This window comes from Phascolarctos cinereus, unplaced genomic scaffold, assembly GCF_003287225.1.
Source record: "Phascolarctos cinereus isolate Bilbo 61053 unplaced genomic scaffold, phaCin_HiC Scaffold_4;HRSCAF=312, whole genome shotgun sequence".
In the NCBI taxonomy this organism is placed as follows: Eukaryota; Metazoa; Chordata; class Mammalia; order Diprotodontia; family Phascolarctidae; genus Phascolarctos; species Phascolarctos cinereus.
The window spans coordinates 659,622,170-659,642,999 of record NW_027555847.1 but is presented as its reverse complement, the minus strand read 5'-3'; the positions used below and the strand labels follow the sequence as shown (position 1 = coordinate 659,642,999).

The window sequence follows — 20,830 nt, the reverse complement described above, 5'->3', positions numbered from 1 at the left end:
GGCAGCACCTTTGTGTGCATACGAGGTTTAAAGGAAGAACTGAGAAAGGGTCAGGGGGTGCCATCGTGCCAGTAATTGGGGGGGAGGATCTCTTCTCTTTCTTCCCCCTTTCCTCTCCCTTTCTTCCCTCTCTTCTCCCCCTCTCCGTCTTTCCCTCCTCTTCTCTCTCTCTCCATTTCTCTCTCCTTCCTTCTCTCTTTTTCTCTCCTCTCTCCCACCCTTTCTCCCTCCTCTCCTCTTTGCTCTCTCCTTCCTTTTCTCTCTCTCTCCCTCTCTCCTTTTACCCTCTTCTCCATCTCTCTCTCTCTCTCTCTCTCTCTCTCTCTCTCTCTCACACACACACACACACACACACACACACACACACCTTAGAGGTTCACCAAGCAATGCTTGCTAGCTGTTCCTCACAACAGTACCACAGGCAAAGTGGGGCGCTATTGGTTGGGCCAGCTTTTCCATGGCAGAATCTGGAACCCCCTCTCCTCAGAGATCCCTTTTTGGGGAACACAGAGCCCAGAGCAACACAAAAAGCCAAAAAGCCAGGGGAGAGAATGGCTTGGAAGCAGAGCCAGAGCCAAAGCTGTAGGCCAGCGGGGAGTGGGGGAGGGGGAGGGTAGAGGAGATGCCAAAAATCCAGCCATTACAGAACGAAAGGAGAGACAGACTCCGAGTGAGTGAGGGAGTCAGAGATGGAGGGGGAACGAAGATGGCAGAGGGAGAAGGAGCAGGATCTTCTCATTTATACAAGGCAATGATGAAAAGGGAGAGGTGTTGTTGCATTTCAGAGAGCACTGCCACCATGAAAGAGGAGAAATCTGGTGCTCCATGGCACAGGGTGGGTGGGAGGTAGGAAAAGGGAAGAGGCATCAGGTCCTGATCTTCCCAGTGCCCACTCCCCTCCACCCAACCCCCAACGCCACAAAAAGCAGACTGGCAGCAGCAGCCGCTTGGTCTCCCTGGGTACTGGGTGGGGGATGGGGGCAGGCATTATGCCAGGCCAAATGCCACCATACCCACTGCTGCTGCCCATCTTACCCCTCCCACCATTGTGGGGAGGAAGGATAGGCTGGGCATCCTGGGAGACACTACCCTTAAAATCGGATTCCCATCCTGGCACCCAGCAGGAGCCCACAAAGATGGGTGCTGGCAAGTTGTGGGCCCCATAAGGCAGAGAAAATGCTATGGAATCACCAAGAGCTGGCCTCCTAGGCAAGGCCCTGGCACAGACCAGAACACTGGACCATGGGTAAAAATAAATCTGCTGGGGGGGGGATGGGGCTGGATAGCTAAATCTAGGTGCCCAGGTGGACATGCCACTTCTGGGCATGTCAGCTGCCCCAGTATGTGCAGAGGAACACAACCCCTCCACCCCCAATCCAATAGTAGTCTATTACTCAGAGACAGCTTCCTTGAGCCTAGGGAAGGGAGGGCAGGCAAGGCCTTGATTTACATTTCTCAATAGAAGCCCTACCACTTCAGCAAATCCAAGTTCATACCATAACTCAAAGCCAATGAACCAATTTATGTTATATCTAGACCTGAACCAAGGACACTAGGGTTCAAGCCTCTGTAGTGTGACCTTGGGCGAATCATTTTACCTGCATGTGTTTCCTCACATTTCTTCAACATTTTAGAGGATCTGTGATTTCCCTGGTTCGGGTTCTTCCTCTACCAAAGCAATTAGCAACATTTGCACTTTAGGAGATGTCTTCATGAATTGCTATGTCTAAAAACTTCATTCCCCTGAAAGTAAATCAATAGATTTCTCTGAATTTCATTTGCCTGGTCTTCTGACAAAAGGCATGAAGCCTGTTGTTCTTTCCTCAATGAAATGGGTATCACACCTGTCCTAAATGTCTCACAGGGTTGTTGTATGACTCCAATGAGGTGATGAATGTGAAAATGCTTTGTAAACTTTGTAAACTGTTAAAAATATCATTTATGCCACCTGAGGTTTATGGGATTTCACTCCCCAGCTAACCACAGACCAGGAAAATCCTACCCAAGGAACAAGACGCCAAAATATTAGATCCCAACCTCATCCAGGTTAAGAGATAAGAGTATATGCCTCAGGGAATCACCCAGTAATAAAATTTTAGGGCCTTAGAGATTATCTCATTCAGGCCCCTCATTTTATAGGTGAGGAGTTGGAGGCCCTGAGAGGAGAAGGGACTTCCCCAAGATTACACAGCGTTTAGGGTCAAAGCCTAGACTAGGATGCAGATCTGATTCATAATCCAAGATACTTTTCAAGTTTAATTTTGACCAGGGATTAGGACCTCCCTGAAGGAAATGGGATGTGTTGGGGACGTTGGGGGTGGGGTGAGGAAGAAGCACATATCTGGAGAGGATATTTGGGGGAGGAAACAATAGTTCCCCAAACTCCTAGATACTAAATTCCTCGGGTTGGCCTCCTAGGCAAAGACCGGCCAGGACGGAGGAGATAAGCAGGCACATCAGAGAGAAACAAATGCACTGGGAAAAGCCTAATCCTGAGCTGTGACCTCCCCCTACTAATCTTCTCTGAAGGATCTGTAGGTCAGAGTAGGCCCCAAGATGAACACATTCCTCTTTTGTTTAAACAGTCAGAAGGAAGGTAGGAAGACCTAAAGCCATGCAACTAAAACAGGATAAGGGGAGGGAAGTCTGTAAGGCTTTGTGGTACAGAAAGAAGAGAACAAAGCCCCCTGGTTTTGGAATCAGGAGATCTGGATTCAAATATTGGCTCTGCTGTGAGATCTTCTACAAATCCCTTACACTCTCTGGGATTCAGTTTTCTCATCTATAAAATGAAGAGGTTGGAGATGATCTTGGAGTCCTTTCCAACTCTATAACCCTAGGACCTACCCAACATCTCTAGAAACATCCCCTTCTCTCCTCTGACTCTGCCACCACTCTGGTGCAGACCCTCATTATCTCACACCTGGACTATTGCAATAGCTTCTGGTAGGTCTGCCGGCCTTCAGTCTCTCCCCACTCCAATCTATTCTTCATTCAATCATTAAAGTGATTTTCCTAAAATGTAGATCTGATTATGTCATATCCCTCCACACATTCCATAAACTCCAGTGGCTCCCTATTGCCTCCAGGAGCAAATACAAAAATGTCTGTTTGGCATTCAAAGCCCTTCATAACCAACCCCCTCCCACCTTTCCAGTCTTCTTACACATTACTCCTGGACACATACCCTTTGATCTGGTGACACTGGCCTCCCAGCTACTCCAGGAACAAGTCACTCTTGGCTCTGGACACTTTCCCTGACTGTCCCCCAAGCCTGGAATGCTCTCCCTCCTCCACTCTGACCACCGACCTCCCTGGCTTCCTTTAAGGCCCAACTAAAATTCCACCTTCTATAGGAAGCCTTCCCTCTGCTAATAATTTCATAGTTATCACTTGCTTTGTATATAATCTTTTGCCTGTTGTCTCCCCTATTAAATTGTAAGCTCCTTGAGGGCATGAACTGTCTTTTGCCTCTTTTTTTGTATCCCCAGAGCTCAGCACTTGAGAAATGTTTATTGAATTGAACTGAATTATTATCTTATGAGCCTTAGCAGGATTTAAGGTAATGGATGAGAATGCCTTTCCTCTAGAAACAGGCTCCCATTCAACAAAAGTCTTCACCCTGGGAGAAGCTGTGGGGGAGTCTCATCTCTGACATCAAGGTGTAGAGTTGGGCAACAGTCATTTATGAAGTTTGCCATGTGTCAGGCACTGTACACTGTTGGGGATATAAAGAAAGGCAAAGGACAGTGCCTGCCCTCAAGGAGCTTACAATTTAATGGGGTGGACAACTTGTAAATAACTAGGCACATACAAGATGTATAGGAAGTAGATGGAAGGTAATCTAATAGGGAAAGGTACTAGCCAGCAGCTGAGGGGACTGGGAAAAGCTCTGGTGTCGAAGGTGGGATTGGCACTGACAGCATCTCTGGTCCTCTCCCACCCTTTCCCAGGAAAGGGAACTGGAACCTAGATTTAAGTCCAGAGAGACCCTTCTTCCCCCAGCCTTACAAAGAAAGAAAGGGGCAATTGTCATGGGTGGATAGATGGGATCTGAGTCTTGTCCCATAGTCTCAGAAGCCCAGATGTTCTTTAGGCCTAATGGAACACCAAAGGGTAGAAGGATTTACTAACTCAGTAAGTGCCTATCCATCATTGTGCTAAGAAAAGCCAACATGAATCGGAGGCCCTAACCTTTTTATTGGGTGGTAGATTTTTCCTGGGGCCCAAACTCTCTCAACACACCAACAGACAAACTGAAGAAATAGAGAGAAAGGACAGTTGGAACAGGGGTACTTGGAGCCTGAAGCTTCCCTTCAGGACTAGAGCCTCCTGATAAAACCACAGTGGCTTGTGTGCTATTCTGTTCCTGGATGTGTTTTTCTGTATGTGCATGTGTATATGTCTGTGTGGGTCTGAGCAGGTAGGCCTGCTGTAATATTCTGTGCATATATGTATATATATATATATATATATATACACACACACATATATGTACGTGTGTATGTATGTGTGTGTGTAGATATATATATACACACATGGTTAGTCTCTCACTGCTAGATCTTTTTGATTACAGGTTCTTAACCTGGGATTCATGAACTTGTTTTTAAATATTTTGCTAGCATTCAACATAATCAGTTTTCTTTGCAATCCTTTGTAATATATTATGTTTTATTTTAAAGTGTTATTCTGAGAAAGGGGCCAGAGGCTTCACCAGACTGCCCAAAGGGGTCCAAGAGACAAAAAAGGTTAGAAACCACCGATGTATACCAAAGATGCCTTTTGACCAAAACTCCGTATTATTTGGCTTCTGCCTTTCCCTTTTATCTGGCTGTGTGGACCAAACCCAGGGGTCAGTTTGTAAAGGCCTTGCCCTAGGGAGTCTGGAATCTATCTGGAGTCTCTGGTCCTCTGACTCCCTCTCTATACCTCAGTACCTTCTTCCCATGGTCCTTGGGTGGTCCTCCTGGAAGCCTCCCTAATACTAAGTCCTTTGGGGCCCACTCAACCTGGTTTTCCTTGTTTGTGGAGGGGAAAGGAACATTGTAGAGTAAGACCTTCTCTCCCTGGTCTGTGCCTAGGGAGTTGGCACTATATCCTAGGAAAAGGGGGTTCAAGGCAGCCCTGGTCCAGCCCTGGGGGGGATATTTTCTGTTGTTTACCTCAACAACCTTTGGTGATTTGAGTCTGGAGGGGCACCCTGTCCCATCCACCCACTGACTGCCTCCCAGCTCAGCTCCCCCTGGGGTGGGGCCTTTGGGGGGGGTATAATCCCTCGTGAAACTCAGGCCTCTGATTGGCTGTGGCAGGCCGCAGTGCTGCCTGCCTCCCTCACTGCCGGTGGTAGTGACTGCGGCAGCTCAGAGCTCAGCACACAGCTGCAGCCCCACGGCTCTCTGCCAGCCCAATGAGCAACCAGACTTTACTTTGGGAAGAGACATTCCTCCCCCCTGCCCAGTCCCTCATCACCCCCCAACCCCTTGCCTAACCCTAGCAAGTCCCCAAGGCTTGCCCTATTAACTGGGTACTGCTAGCCTGTTTAAAACTGCCACTGTTATCAGGAGGGAGATGGGAGTGCCCTACCCCTTCCCCAAGCATTGACACCCCCTCCCACCTGTAACTTTCTCCAAAGGAGTCTGGTGGTGATATTGCTCAAATGTCAAGATTGCTTGCTCTACCCTCCCCCTCCCTCACCCCATAATGCCTTACCTCCTCTCCCACCCCTAAAAGAATAAATCATAGTTACCTGCCCTGCCTAGCTCCCATTCCAAAGGCCCTCCATCCCTCCACATACAGATGCTCCAGTCCCAAAACAGAATCCATTTCCTAGCTCTAAAGGGTCTTCTGATGGCTGGTGGTAGCAGAGGTGGAGGCTGAGGGGAATGGGGAACTTCGAGACCTTCTTTTCTTAGTGCTTGGGGCTGGAGCCAAAAATGGGGAAGGAGAGATATTCAGCCAGGGCCAAGATGAGTTTGGCAGGAGGGGGAAAAAAGCCAGTAAGAGAAAGGGAAGGAGGGAAAAAAGGGAGGGGGGGAGAGAGAAAGAAAGAAAGAAAGAAAGAAAGAAAGAAAGAAAGAAAGAAAGAAAGAAAGAAAGAAAGAAAGAAAGAAAGAAAGAAAGAAAGAAAGAAAGAAAGAAAGAAAGAAAGAAAGAGAGAGAAAGAGAGAAAGAAGAAAGAAAGAAAGAAAGAGAGAGAGAGAGAGAGAGAGAGAAAGAGAGAGAGAGAAGAGAGAGAAAGAAAGAAAGAAAGAAAGAAAGAAAGAAAGAAAGAAAGAAAAAGAAAGAGAGAAAGAGAAAAAGAAAGAAAGAAAGAAAGAAAGAAAAAGAGAAAGAAAGGAAATTGTCAAATTTTTGTCGCTTTAGAACCTTTAGTGCAAATATGGTTCTGATAAAGGCCTCAGCACCCACAGCTTAGTTATTGGTTTCTGGGGCAAAAGGCTACTGGTATTGCACAGATAAGACAGTCTTGATGTGGAAGGAGAGAAGAGGATACCCTGGCTGGATGGACAGACTGCCATGGCAGTCCCAGGACAGATTCAGAGAAGCAGCCAAAATCAATCTCAAATGGGCAGAAGGAGCCACAGGGTAGACAGAGAGAGGTCTGTCCAACTGCTTTCCACCTCTCTCCCTAGCCCTGCTGCTTCTCTTCCCCAAATACACACACACACACACACACACACACACACACACACACACACACACACACACAACAGTGTCTCTGTCCCAGACTGAATTGGGGCTGACTTCTGGGGAGTGGCGGGAAGGTATAGGCAGAAGGAGGCTTTAAGCCACCTGGCCCAGGTTAGGGGTGTCCGGGGAAGGAAGGGCTGGGTTCAGCAGGGAATGGGACCAGACTAGGTTGAGGCTTCTACAGCTTTGGTCCTGCCTTCATGGAGGAAGCTCCTCTGGACCCAGAACAAACCTGGCATCAACAGTGGGTCCCTCCCCCTCATGGAAAAAGCTAGTGAGCACAGGCCACCTGCCTGCCCAGCACCAAGGCCCAGCAAAAGGGAGGGCTGGTAAAATTATCGGAGTATATAGATGGGACACAATGACAGGACATATAACATGCCTGTTATTCCTCCCATGTGTAGAATACTTTCCAAAGCAATTTTATATCCTTTATTTATCTCATTAGATCCTCACAACCACCCATGAGCTGGGCTAGGCTGGGCTGGGATTGATTGTCCCTATTTTATAAAGGGAACCTGAGTCCAAGTTAGGTGAAGTGACTTGCCTATGGTCACTCAGAAAGTGATAGAATTAAAACTGCAGGTTTCTTGACTCTGAACACAACTTTTTCTACTACACCTTGTTACCACCGTATGCCCAGAAAGACACAAGAGTGGGGACAGCTAGTGGATAGAGGAACAGCCCTGGAGTCAGGAGGACCTGAGTTCAAATCGAGGCTCAGACCAGACACTTGACACTTACTAGCTGTGTGACCCTGGGCAAGTAACTTAACCCCAATTGCCTTACCAAAACAAAAACAAAAACAAACAAAAAAACCAAAACAAAACAAAAAGACACAAGAGTGACAGAGACACAAGGCCGAGGCATACCCATTGCCACTGTCACAATCACCAGATAGACCAACCACCTCCAAGGAAAAGAGTCACAGAAAAATCATAAGAGAGTAGTGACAGACATAAGGATGCCCGTGTGAATGAATATGAATGTACCCCAAATTACCTGCTCTCCCAACCATTCCACCTCACTCTCCCCCTTCCTGTCACCCCCCCCCCAAGCTCAGACTCGGTTACTCTCATCTATAACGCAATGACTTCAGGGAATGGAAGGGTAGAGGAGTCCTCTGCTCCATTCCTATGTCTCACCCTCAGGGAAAGGGCTAACACAATCCCCTGCCCCACAAACTCAGAGCCAGGGAGCCCCTCCTGAGAGCCAGCATGGGGCTTGAGAGAACCTTCTCCCATCCTTCCCCCTTAGACTCCTGTATCTGGGGAGGAAACTGAACAAGAAAGGAGCAGCAGGGGAGACAATTATGAGGATGGCAGCAGAGACACGGAGAGAGAAAAATCAAAGAAACTGAGGCTAAGACATGGTCTGATCACTTTTCCAGACTCTTATCATAGAATTAATATGGACACATACTCCCCACCCATGGGAAGGAGAAGTAATAGACCTTGGAACCCACAGATTTGGGGTGAGAGACCCTCTTTCCCCTGAGCAAAAGTGAAATAGAGGGCCCAGATTAGCTCCAAAAGGAAAGGCAATCAATGGGCTTTATTCAGGACCCTGTCAGAGCAGTGTACCACATACTAGCCAACTCAGTCTTCTGATGTGCATTCGTCCTCATTTTGGCCAATGTATCCAATAGCTATCCTGACACCAGGATTCACAGTACTTGGCCTAATTTAACCCTACCTGCTTCTTTGTTCCTGTGTGGCATCCCCATCATTCTCATAGTTTCCCTGTCCCCCTCCTCTGCTAGGGTCTGTCTCTCTCTTATGTCAACACCCCCCTGCCATGGCCTTCTTTGTCCAGAACACTTCTATCTGTACAAGTGGATATGAGCCACGTGCCTTCCTTTCATTCCTATCCAGTACAGCCAACACAGTCTCACCTCTGAAGGCTTCCTGGATTTACCCAAGGAAGGAATTAGATTCAACCTTCTGGCCCCTAGCTCAGTCCCTCACGCCTTCCCCAGTATAGCTTCCTTCTGGCCCTTCCTGAACTCCACTCTCCTCCCCATTCTAGCCCCTATTTTTAAAAGCTACTCCCTTCTCCCTTTGCCACCTGGCCACTTGGGCTCCTATTTCTGTAGACCCTGTGAACTTGGTTTTCTGGAGATCAGCTCTCTTACCCTGCCCTTAGATGGCTCCTCCTGGATACCTCCTTCCCATCCAGAATGAAGGCCTCAGATGGTTCAGAACCCCAGCTCCGGCATCTCCACACCCACAGGTCACAGGTGAACATCATGTACCTCCAGGTTCTCCCACATGCTATTATCCCTCTTATCCTCCAGTTCCCTTTCACTGCTTTCTACACTGTTCTCATGTCCTCCTGTATCCCCCATCCTACCTCCAATAAAATGCTAAGCACAGTGCCCTGGGACACAATAGACAATCAGTTGATTAGATTGAATTGAAATTAATCAAGTGTGCTCTCTAGGCACCACTTTTTGGCGTGGTTACAAGGACCACGTTAACCCCAGGTCACTTCGAAGAGCACCACTAAGGTATCCTGGCCTGACAGTTATAATGGAGGAAATAGGGGGAGAAAGACTGGGAAATAGGCACTTAGGGTGAAAAGGAGTGGGGTACAGCTTATTGAAACAGGAACCATCTCATTTAGGAGGAAATCAGGTTCAAGGCTTTACAAAGGTAAAAGGATAACCAGATGGCTTGTGAATAGTCAGGAAGACACTAAGGAGACCAGGGAAAGGAGTCTTCAACATTATCCAATCCTACTAGGGGCATAAAACAGTTTGAATATGTGGCTATATGCATGTCTGTTCATATGCATGCCCATTATTTTTGGTGAGTGCCTGTGTGTAACTAAACACTTGTATTTATGTTCCTATATAAAGAGTATTGAACTTGGAGTCAGAAGGCCTAGGTTCATGTTCTAAATCCTATACATTCTATTTGACCCTGACTAAATTCATTCATTTCTTTGAACCTCAGTTTCCTCATCTGTAAAACAGGGGCATTATTACTTTATAGCGAGGTGAGCAGCTCAGTTAAATCATAGCTATTGGTGAGCTATTATTTTTTTCTGTGTTTAAGCATTTAACTGTGTTTGTATCTACATATGTTTGTGAGCATGTGTCTCTGTGTTTGTATGATTCCCCATCCATCTCTGTGTTTCTTTGTATGCCTGTGTGAGAATATAGCTTTGTACATGTGCTTCTCTTTTTTTATCTCTATATATGACATGGGATTTCCCATCCATCTCTGTCTCATCTGGGTGACAAGGCTCTGAACCCTTCCAGGTGCCAGTTCTACTCTTCCTGCCCTAGATTTCTCTGCTTTTTCCAAGAAATTCTTTTCTCTTTCCTCCTTCCATCTTTCATCCCTTCCTTAGTCCCCTAACTTCCTTTTCTCTCTGCTTCTCCTTTCTCTGTCTCCTTTCTCCCCATATATTTCTCCTTTCCTCTCTTCACCCACCTCTTCTCCTCTGCCCCATATCATTTTCTGTTTCTCTCCCCTTGACATCCTCCTCTCCAGCTCTCTTCCCTCATCACTTTCTCATCTTCTCTCTATCACTCCCTCTCCCTCTTCCTTCTCCCTTTCTTTCCCCCTTTATCTCTTCTCCTCCTCCTTTTATCTCCCCCTTTCTCCATTCTTTCTAACTCCTCTTCACCTTTTCTCCTCTCCCATTCTTTCCATCTATTTTCTCTTTCTCTCCTTCCTCTCAACATCTTCTCTCCTCCCGTCTCTTTCCTTCCTCTTTCTCTGTCTTTTCTCTACCTTCCTCCATCTTTCTTCATCTCTTTTCTATTTTTCCCTTTTCTACCCTTTCCCTCTCTTTTTCTACATCCCTTTCTCCTCCTCCTTTTCCTCTTCCCCTTCTCTCCCTCTCGCCTCTTTCCCCACCAGGGCCCCTGCTCTGCTCTGCTCCTGCTCATTTATTGACTTTAAAATCAAAGCCAATTTTGGTTTTAGAGAAAAAGAGTGACAGAGATGGAGAGGGAGACAGAGACACAGAGAGACAACACAGAGGGGAAGAAAGACAAAAGACCTCTGTCCTTCATATCCAGTCAAAGGAACATACAAAAAGATGAAGGGGCAGACAACCTGGTGTGGGGGCAGGACCCAGAGGGGTTTTTCCACAGGCCACTTACTGGGTCCATCAAAGCCTCCGGTGTTCCATGGGGTATAGAGAAACCTGACTGGGGAGGGGGTGGGGAGACAGGGAAACAGTCGAGAAATACTAAATGGCCATGACTGAGACTGCTGAGTTTGACCTACTCTTGAGCCGAAGAGCTACAGAGCCGGGATTGGAGGCCCAATCTGTTCCCTTTGATCTTCTCTATCCACCCAAATTCTTCAGCCCTCTAGCTCTTGCCGTCTCCTTGTTTTTGTACCATTCTCTCTCTTCATCTCAGTCTATCTAAGCTTTTTTTCGGGGGGGGGGAGAAGCATTTTTAAATTTTCTTTTTAGAAAGTGAGAAATCCCACCCCACTCCCAAATCCTGAATAGATTGTTGATTGCCTCAGACTTCGAATCCAGAAAGACCACAAGAAGCCCGGGTCAGCTCAGAATTCCCCTTCACACATATTCCAATGCCCTCTAAAAGGCCCGAGGTCTCCTGAAAAAGGGACAGACATCCTTTGGTTCTCCCACCCCTCCTCATGTCACTCCCAGTCCAGGTCTGCTGTCTCCCTGCCTTTTTCCATCTGCCAGTCAACAGAAGAATCAATATTTTATGCCCAAAGCAATTTTGAAATCCAAGGAAATGAGAGGCAAGGGTACTAGCCAGAGCTCCCTACTCTGCCACCTCCTAAGTTCCCTGTCCTTGGCCTCACCTCTGCCCCAATTGTCCCCTTCCCAATCCTTCTATGTCCCCACCCATGTCAAGAGCCAGAGAGAGAGAGACAGAAATGAGGGAGAGGGAAAAGACGATAAGGTTACTTTTTTGTTTAACAGATGGGGAAGAGGAGGAAAGGGGGAAAGGGAAGGAGGAAAAGAAAATTGCAGGTCATTAGAGCAGCTTGAAAAGAAAAGTACAGAGTTGGGAAATGGATAATTAGGCAGCGGCTGGGCCGTGCTTGCCCACAAACACCCAAGCTGGGGGGGAGGGGAGGCCGGGGCCCAGGACCCCCGCCCAGAGACTGGGGAGCTAGTGCAGCTCGCCAGGGTACACTGGGGGGCACTGGAAAGAGAACACAAGGTTCCCAGTCACGGGAGTGGTCCTTCGGACAGCGGGCAAGTAGTGGAGCCAGCAAGAACATCAAAGATGTTTAGAAGCTAGAGGAAAACTCTTGGGCCGAGGGTGTGAAGCATGTTAGATATAAACCTTTGAGAGGTCAGCCTAATTTCTCCCAAATGGAGATTAGACTCCGGTTCTCCATCTCTGGACCCAAGTTTTGACGGCTAGTAGTGACTTCGAAGATCCCAAGCTTAGACCGTGAAGGGTTAATGCATTGAAGGGGAGACCCGGAGGCCCCGTGTGGAGAAGTAGGCCCCAAAGTCAGAAGGCTCAGCCCAGCAGATCTTCTGGGCCTGAGGTGTTCAAGCTCAAGGGTCAGGGGCAAGGTGGCCTATGGCTCTCACTCTCCCAGATTCTGCCACTTCCACCAACAGGAACAACTGAAATTCTAGAGTCTGAGTGAAAAAGAAAGGAAATTCACACATACACACATACATAATTCATACTAATACACAGGCCTACAAACATTCACTCACTCTGCAGTACATCGATATAAATTTCTAATTTATATTCACATATTCACTCACACTCTATAATAGACACAACAGACTCACGGAGAAACTGCCTCATCTTTACGTAGACCATTCAATGCAGCCAGGAGAAGGGTCTGCTCAAGGCCCTGACCTGGTCTGCCCTCTCTCACTCATCACCCACTAGCTCTTACTCTAGGGAGGTCCCAGTATCCCCGCAACCAGTCCCTCTTCTTTTTATCCCCCACTAGCTGTCCCTATATACCCTATCTGAGGACGAGGACCTTTAGGAGTCACCTCCTCCCTAAGAACAGAGGTGGCTCTGGTAAATAGCTTGGACCAACTGACGTGGCCTCGGGACACTCCAAACTTCCAGAAAACTGACACCCCAATGGGGAGGTGGGGGAGGGATACAGCAATTCCCAAATTTCCTGGCCCTGTTGCTGTTTGCAGGAACCTCTTTGCCTGGGCTAAGCAGAGGGGGCTTTGTTGAACATCGGGCGACAAGGAGAGACACGAAGTTAAGGGGCCTCCCGGCAGTTCAGACGTACGCCGGCATTGACAAAGAAGTTGATCCTTTCTCTCACTCGTGGGGTCCACACTTAGGGAAGCCTGGGAGCAGAGCAGTGAGCATGGGCTGTGCCCTGAGCTCCCACAGCGGGTTCTTAAAGCGCTGGGTTTGTAGAGCTCTCTATCGCGTTCTATGGCGCGGGGCCTGTTGCACCTTCTATTCGGGCTTGCCACCTAATCGAGTAAAGCCCTGGCTTAGTGCTCGGTGCATCAAGTTCGCCCACCCCACCTCCACCCCTTTTTCACCTCAGGACCCGAGCTAGGGGTCAGGAGGCACGGGGATTTCCTGTCCTGCGGGAGTCGGGCCGCGAGAAGACTCCACTCAGGCTCGGCCTCTTTACCACAAGCCGCACATAGCTTGTGCTGGCTAGAAAGTTTGCGGCGGAAAAAAGTTTATGGAGCGAGCGGGGGGCGGGGAGAGAGGCCCGGGAAGGGAGGCAGCGGGCGCGGGAGTTAGCTGGAGGGGAGGCCCTCTGCGCTGTCAGACTCTCTGCCTGCCTGCGTCCCAGATTGGGATCGGAACCGGAGGCTGAGCACAGGGAGATCGCGGCCCCGGCACGGGCGAGACCTACACGGAGTCAGAAAGGAAGACGTGTGGAGGGATTGACGAAGGGAAGGAGCCACGGAGCCCGAGGGAGCAGTCAACGCCGCCCGCCGGAGCCCGAGCTGGGGCTGGAGGCCGAGCGCCCCCCGCAGCTCACAGTCCGCCGGCCCGGGAGGACTGCTCCCGGTCTGTGCCTCACCGCGACTCTGGCTCTTTTTTATTCCCGAAATAAATTTGGGAGACGCGCCATTTTCTGAACTCTGCGCCCATGTGCGGGGAGGAAAACAAAGGCCCTGGAGAGAGTGTGGCCCGCCCCGCGGCCGGAGCCGAGCCTGGCAGGGCCCTGTGCAGGGGGGTAGAGGGGGGAGCAGAGGGGGAGCGGAGAGCAGAGCCCCGCGCTAAGGCGGGCAGCGCCAGGCCCTGCTGAGAGGGCTTCCCCGGCCCCCCTCCCCCTGGCAGTCACACCCTCCACACGCACTCCCACCCCCACCCCAACACTGACACTGACACTGACATACACTCACGCTCGCATACACTCACACTCATTCGCAGCCTGACACTCTCGCAGACACACACACTCAGCCTGGCACACGCGCGCCTACAGTCGCCGTTCCACACTGTCTCGCACACACCACCCTCGCGCAGACTGACTGACACGACATGCAGTCTTTCGGAGGCAGCCGGACCCACTCGCAGACAGCCTCGCAGGGAGACACGCGCGCTCGCACACACACCCTCCTAGACCTGGGGCGGGGGCGGCGGCGCCCGGTTACCTGGGTGAGGCAGTACGGGGAGTACATCGCTCGCCGTCCGAGGAGCCGCGCGACTGGCGCGGCGAGGCGCGACTCAGCTCAGCTCAGCTTGGGCCGGGCAGTGGGGGGAGCCGAGCTTCAGCTCCGGGCGAGCCTGCCCCGAACCCCGCGCCGCTGCTGCAGCCGCCGCCGCCGCCGTCGCCGCAGCTACTGCTGCCTCCGCTGCCGCCGCCGCTCTAGCTGCCTCCTCACTCGCCCTGCTCGCTCGCTCGCTCCCTCTCCTCTCCAACTCTCCTCCTCTCTCGCTCTCTACTCCATGCCGCTCGGTAACCCCGCCTTGCAGTGCTCTCTGAAAGTGAAAGTTTAGACAAAGTTTGGAACCGAGCGCACTTGAGAGAGAGAGAGAGAAAGGGAGAGGGAGAGCGAGAGAGGGAGGGAGGGAAAAAGGGAGGGAGGGAGGCAGCCCGGCCCTCCCGCCCCGACCGCGCCCGCTCCCACCCCCGCTGCACACACGGACACACACTCACACCCACCCCGACACATACTTTCTCTCTCACACACTTACCCTAACAAACAGTCACACATGGACACACTGACACACACGCAGATACACATTGACACCCACGGACATATAGTGACACATCGGCATGCTTAATGGCACGCCTCCCCTCTCCCAAACACACAGACAAGCCCACTACCACTAGGTCGTACTGACACACTGTCGCAGGACAGACACATTGTGTATGTGTATGTGTGTGCTCCTGCCACCTCCTTTCTTGGTGACAGGAGACATGTGCTTCCAGAGCCTCCTCCAGCCTGTGGGTGCCCCTTGACCCCTCCGCACTCAGGGACACCCCTTGGCATTCCACTTCCCTTCCCACATTACTGCTGGCTCCAGGATCCCCTGAACGACTGCCTTTCCCTGGCTCAATCCCAGTCTCAGGTGAGCCCTCCCCCTTACTGGGCAGCAGGGAATGGAGGAGTGTAGAGCAACTTGGAGTTGGGGGTGGGGGACAAAGGAGGGCTGGAGGTGCCAATGGAGGAAAGGAAGAGGCAGAGAGAAAGAGAGAGAATGTCCTGGATTCTAGCTCAGGAACATTTTTGCTGAGTCCCAGCTCAGCACCAGGCCCACAACTACTTACTCTGAGTCAGGGAGAGAAATGAGACAAAAGTAGAGCTCCTGTGGGTGTGACCCCCTGTCCCCCTAGACCTAGAGAATTGGGGTATGTGTGTGAAATAATCCCCTCCCCATCAGCAGCCCACAAGGTAGATTCTGTGGAAAAGCCTGGGTATTCTTGCAATTTTCATCTTCACTTAGTCTTCCAGGATGAGGGTTTCAGTGTGTGTGTGTGTTTGGAAGGGTGGGTGTCTTGTGTATTTGTGAGCCCCAATGTGTCTCGGTGTGCTGAGGCTCACCCCCAGAGGATTTCAGAGCCCTCCATCCTCCTGCTCCTCTTCTCCCCCGGCAGCTGAAGATGAAAAGACTTGGGCAGAGAGGGAATTGATACGTCCTTAAAAATTCAAGGGCTCCTCGTAAACAGAAACTTTTAACACCGTTTAAAGTTTCAATTCTGCTGAGGAGGGGGATGGGGAGACTGGGAGGGGTACACTGGGCAGGGGGCCTGGCTTCTTTTGGGTTAACTTCAAAGAAGCCAGCCTCCTCACCTGGCCTAGGGGGACCTGCAAGGCAAGTAATCAAAATCAAGGATGGTACCTATCCCTAGGCCCCCCTTCACCCCTCCATTATCTGGAACACTAGTGGACATTAACCCAGCCCCCCCCATAAGGCCACTAAAGGAGCTACCAATATAACTTCTGTTCTTCCCAACAGACCCAGGGAACTAGGGGTAGTTAGAGAGTACGAGGCATTGTCCCCTCCTTTTGGATCCCCAATCCATTCTGCTGCCTATCAGCAACCACAGAGCTCCAGGACTGCTATCTTACCCTCTCAAAAAAAAAAATTGACCTGCTATTGAAATGGAATGAAGGCAAGAGTGTCTAGATGGAGGCATGGATGAGCCACCTCTAGACCAACCCACCAAAATATCTGTTCTGGGCCTTTTACCAAGTGAGTACAAGTCGCTGAGGGGTAAGGGAGGGAGGAGGCAGCTCCACATTCAGCCTGAGCACAGATTAGCTAGGAAGGAATGGAGATTCAAAGTGAAATGCCCCTCAGAACTACCTGTGAACCTTGCCCGGCCTACCCTTCCCATCTGTGCCCCTGAGGAGACTCCTTTCCAGGGCCAGCTTAGGGAGACATAAAGGAAAGGAATCATTCCCCTCTTAGAAACATAATAGTATGTGTACAGAACATATATTCCTCTATTTTTCCATTAACTATTTCTACTTCTATTAACTCATCTGAACCTATGACTGGATCTAGAATCTGTGTCTCCTTGTGCTGTGGCATGTATAGGGATAATGTGATTTCATTGCTATGGAGAACTTCTGAGTGAGGAAGCTCCTTCTACCCATTCAGGACCACACCTTCTGCAACTTAGTTTTAGACAATTGCCTACAGCACTTAGAGGTTAAGTAGCTTGCTGGAGGACACGAGGGTAGCATGGAACCCAGGTCTTCCATGTTCCAAGGCCATCTCTCTATACAAGATGTGTGTAAAGCATTTCTTAAACTGCAAGGCATGATGTGTACAAAATACATAACAACTTATCATATAGATGAGCAATTGTTATGCAATGATGGAAAATGGTTCCCCCACCATCATTCACCATACAGACTTCATTGACCACCACAGTGTGTGTGTGAACACATGCACAACCAGAAAAACAACAACAACAACTACCTTTTCATTCTATTTCAGTCTACAAGTGGTCTGGTGGGAGTTGGGGATTGATAAAAGAGAGTAGGCAGTAAGGATGGTCCTTTGAGCCTAGTGGGCGAACACCCCCTCCACCAGGTACCCAGACACACCTAGCCAATGAAAAATCATCCAGGAGGAGATGGGGGGGTGAGAGGGGGTTCCCTGGAGCAAGCCTCCAGCAGGTAGGTTGGGCACAGCTGGAATGTCACAGCTGGAATGCCCCAATGTTCCTCCTGGCTAAGGCTGCCCATCTGGCCCCAGTTGGCAGCAGGTGCAGCCCTTTCACAATGCAGGTGTGTGCAGGGGGAGGTGGGGAGGACTGAAAACATCTAGGGGCCCAGCTGGCAACTTCCAGGGCTTTGGAATGTTTGGAGCAGGTGAGTTCCAGGCAGGAGCGGGATGTGGGGAGAAACTGTTGGAGAGGTCTATCCTGCTCAGGTGGGCTAAGCTGGAAAGGGGAGAGCCCGGAAACCCCTGGAAGTCTTATTAGGACAGCAGCTGTATTTGGGTCCTACTTGGGGGACAAATGGGAGGAGGATAAACTGGGGATAGAATGTGGAGATGCTGTTTACATTGCAGAGCAAAGACCGTGAATGCTTATGGTCTTGGGTGCCGAGGGACAGGTTTGTACTGTGCTTGATTGACACCTCTCCTTCCTTCAGCCCCCTCTTCTCCACCTCACCCCTTCTCTTAACCCTTCCTTTCCCCTCTCCCTCACTTAACCCTAACCCTTACTTCTCTCTTTACCATAAATCACCTCTTTTCCCCAAACCCTCCTCCCCTCTCTCACTCCCTCCTCCCTCTCTCACCCCCCTCCTCCCCAATTCCCTTTCTTCCTTAGTTCCCATTTCTTCCCATTCTCCTTTTCCCTCAGCCTCCTCTTTCCCTCCCAGATCACTCTCCCTTTAACCCCCTTTTTCATTCCCACACCACACTCTTTCCCAAGTTATTCTTTCCCTCACTATTCTTTTTCTCCAGCCCTCAGACTCTCTCTAAGCCCTCTCTCTCTTGACCCAACCTCTTCCATTTTTCTTCAATCTCTCCATTCCCCTCCCTCGCCTCCACCGCCGCTGCCATCAGCCTCTTGTCTTTCCCTATCCAAGTACTTCTCTTTCCTTACCCTATTAGGCTAGGGTAAGGAAGCTCACTGGTTTCTGCCTCTGACATTCCTGTTCACTCAGACCTGATGGTGGGACAGGTGGGTAGGTCTAGCTGTGAATGGGCATAAATAACCTTCTTGAAATTCCCCAAAGGAGAAAGTATGCCAGAATCTCCAAATTCCAAAGATCCTTAAAGACAGAATTTGTCTCATTTTTGTCTTTGTGCTCTCTGCATCTAGCATAATGCCTGGCCACTTAATATTTCCTTAATTAAAAGCAACTTTGAGTTGGGGAACTGTGAAATTGGGGTGTGGTGGAGAGCTATTGGACTAAGCTAAGAAACCTACATTTCAGTCTCTGTCCCATGATTAATTTGCTGTGACCTAGGACAAATCATCTCACCCCTCTGCTTCCTCATCTGTAACACAGGGATATTAACACCTTCCCTGCCCAATTCATGACACTATGATGTGGATCAGATGAGATAAAGAAAGGGAAAGATCCCGTGTAAATTATTGTTCTTATTACTATTACTGTTATCATAATTTCCAGAGGCAAGAAGGCAGGATCAACAGAGTGTGGAACTTGAAGTCAGAAGATCTGGCTCTGTGTCTCATTTCCAACACTGTGTGACCCTGGGCATGTCATTTAATTTCTCATCTCAGTTGACTCCAGTAAAATGAGGATGAAAATACGGACAATGCCTATGGTGAGGGCTGGTGTGAGACTTGAATAAGGTCATGTACATGAAGTGCTTTGAAAACTTTAAGGTGCTTATATTATTATTATTACTGTAATCTTTGGGGTTCTTCAGAGTACGCCCAGGGTTTGAGCACTATGGGCGCTCAAGCCACCTAAGGTTCTTTCTGGGTGCTTCGGAAGGTTAGCATTGATTCAGCCACTCTTCGGACTCTGTACACACATAAACCTGGTGACAATTCTACTGCACACCTGGTAGAAAGGAGGATCCTATAGGTTTTCCCTAAGTGGAAGCTGAGAAACCATTTGGGAAACTTTTCATTTGTAGCCGAGACCCCAGGAGACCCCAGTGGAAACTTGGAAACGTGGTCTGAATAAGACTTGTGTTTGAGAAAGGGCAGGGCTGGGAAGGTGGCGGGGGTGAGCATATTTGAGTGTGTGTGTGTGTGTGTGTATGTGGGTGGGTGTGTATGTATCTGTGTATGTGGCTATGGCTGTGAATGAGTATGCTTGTGTATTTATGTGAATATGCATATGAATCTTTGCATTTGCAAAATAAGGGTGTTAGACTAGATAATTCCTAAGATCCCTTCCTTCCCAGTCTTATTTTATGAGCTTGTGTTTTTGTCTCTGTATCTGTGAGTGTGGAAATGTGTATTTGTGTATATCTGTGTGTGAGCAAATGAGTATTATATAAGTATGTCTTAGTCTCCATGATTGTGAGTATATATCTGCGTGTAACTCTCTACATGAGTTTGTAGGAATATGTCTGAGTCTTTGTGATTATATGCTTGTATTTGTATGAGTGTGAGTGAATCTGGGTGAGTGTGCCATGTGACTCTCTGCATGGGTAAGTGTGAGTATATAGATGAATGTTTGTATAAGTTGCATATACAGCCTGTGTCTAAGAATAAGTATATGGGTCTGTACCATGTGTCTATTTGTAGTCTTTTTTTATATATGAGTGCCTGTGGGGTTTTAAATCTGGGTAGGTGTAAGTCCACTTGGGGTGCTTGAATCCTTCACAGACATTCTCCCATTTCAGCGTCAAGGTTGAATAGTTTTCTTCTCCCTGTTCCCCCACTCACTCACACAAGTCTCAGTGACCCAAAGGCAAGTTTCCTGTAACCCCCTCAATGAACACCCCTCCCCCTCCAAAAGCACACACTCAGACTAGAATAGTACAGCTCTCTCATCCTCCAAACTTAATCCAAAATTCAAGGCTTCAAATACTAGCCCCTTCTTCTGACAAAGAACATGAATGGGAGCGTCCAGTGCACTGGAAGCCGTCTATACTCCTCAGACGTGGCTGCTGCTGCAGTCTTGGGGGGCTAAGTACTGCTTAAAAACAGGGACCAGCCAGGGGAAAGACAGGAGACAGAACCCACCCCGGGGCAAAGACAGCTGGGGGTGGGGAGGGGCAGCTGGCATCTCTCGGGAGAGGCTGCATTCCAGGCCCACTGGGTCCGCAGCTGTGCCCAGAAACGAGGGCCAGGCCCGGGCTCGGCTGGCACTGGCAGAATTCCGGTTCTGTGCCCATTCGGTAGGGGGCGGGGGTCGGCAGGGAGACTAAGGTCCAGGGGAGGGCAGAATTCAAGAGATGGGGAAAAGAAAGAAGTCAGGAATCCTGATGCCATAACTTTCCTGGCTTCCCCCTGACAGTGATTTAATCAGACTGACAAACCGTGACCTTGTTCTCTGTTTCTCTCCTCTTCTCTTGGTGTCTCTGGATTTCTTTGGCTCTCAAGTCTCTCCCTCGGGGCCGCAGATAACCAGGACGGTTAGGACTATGGGAATGGAAAGAGCAGTGGCCCTATCTTCTCTCAGGTGCGGGACCCCGCCCCGCCCTCGCGGTCAGACCCTGCCCAACTCTGTCCCGCCCCGCCCCGCACCCCCCACTTAGGGACCCTGGGCGCCTAGCCTACTTCCCCAGGTGCGCAAAGCTGCCCCAGGCCGCCCTCCCTGCTTTACCTTCCCA

General features: G+C 49.6%; 1 protein-coding gene across 6 annotated transcripts in view; it reads right to left on the bottom strand.

The window, feature by feature from the left end:
* NFIX (nuclear factor I X) overlaps positions 1 to 20,559 on the bottom strand; it is a 125,485-nt gene extending 104,926 nt beyond the window's left edge. For 2 of the 6 annotated variants that reach the window (XR_013486389.1, XM_020995390.2), the window contains exon 1: positions 14,254 to 14,653. Coding sequence is in view for 5 of the 6 variants with exons in the window: in XM_020995390.2 (XP_020851049.1) it covers positions 14,254 to 14,280 (27 nt within the window). In the remaining variant the exon portion in view is untranslated. Of the gene's footprint in view, positions 1 to 14,253; positions 14,656 to 20,542 lie in introns of those variants that run through there. The other 4 variants (XM_078153925.1, XM_020995392.2, XM_078153926.1 and 1 more) reach the window with 4 other exon arrangements.
* Between the last annotated feature and the right edge of the window lie 271 nt (positions 20,560 to 20,830).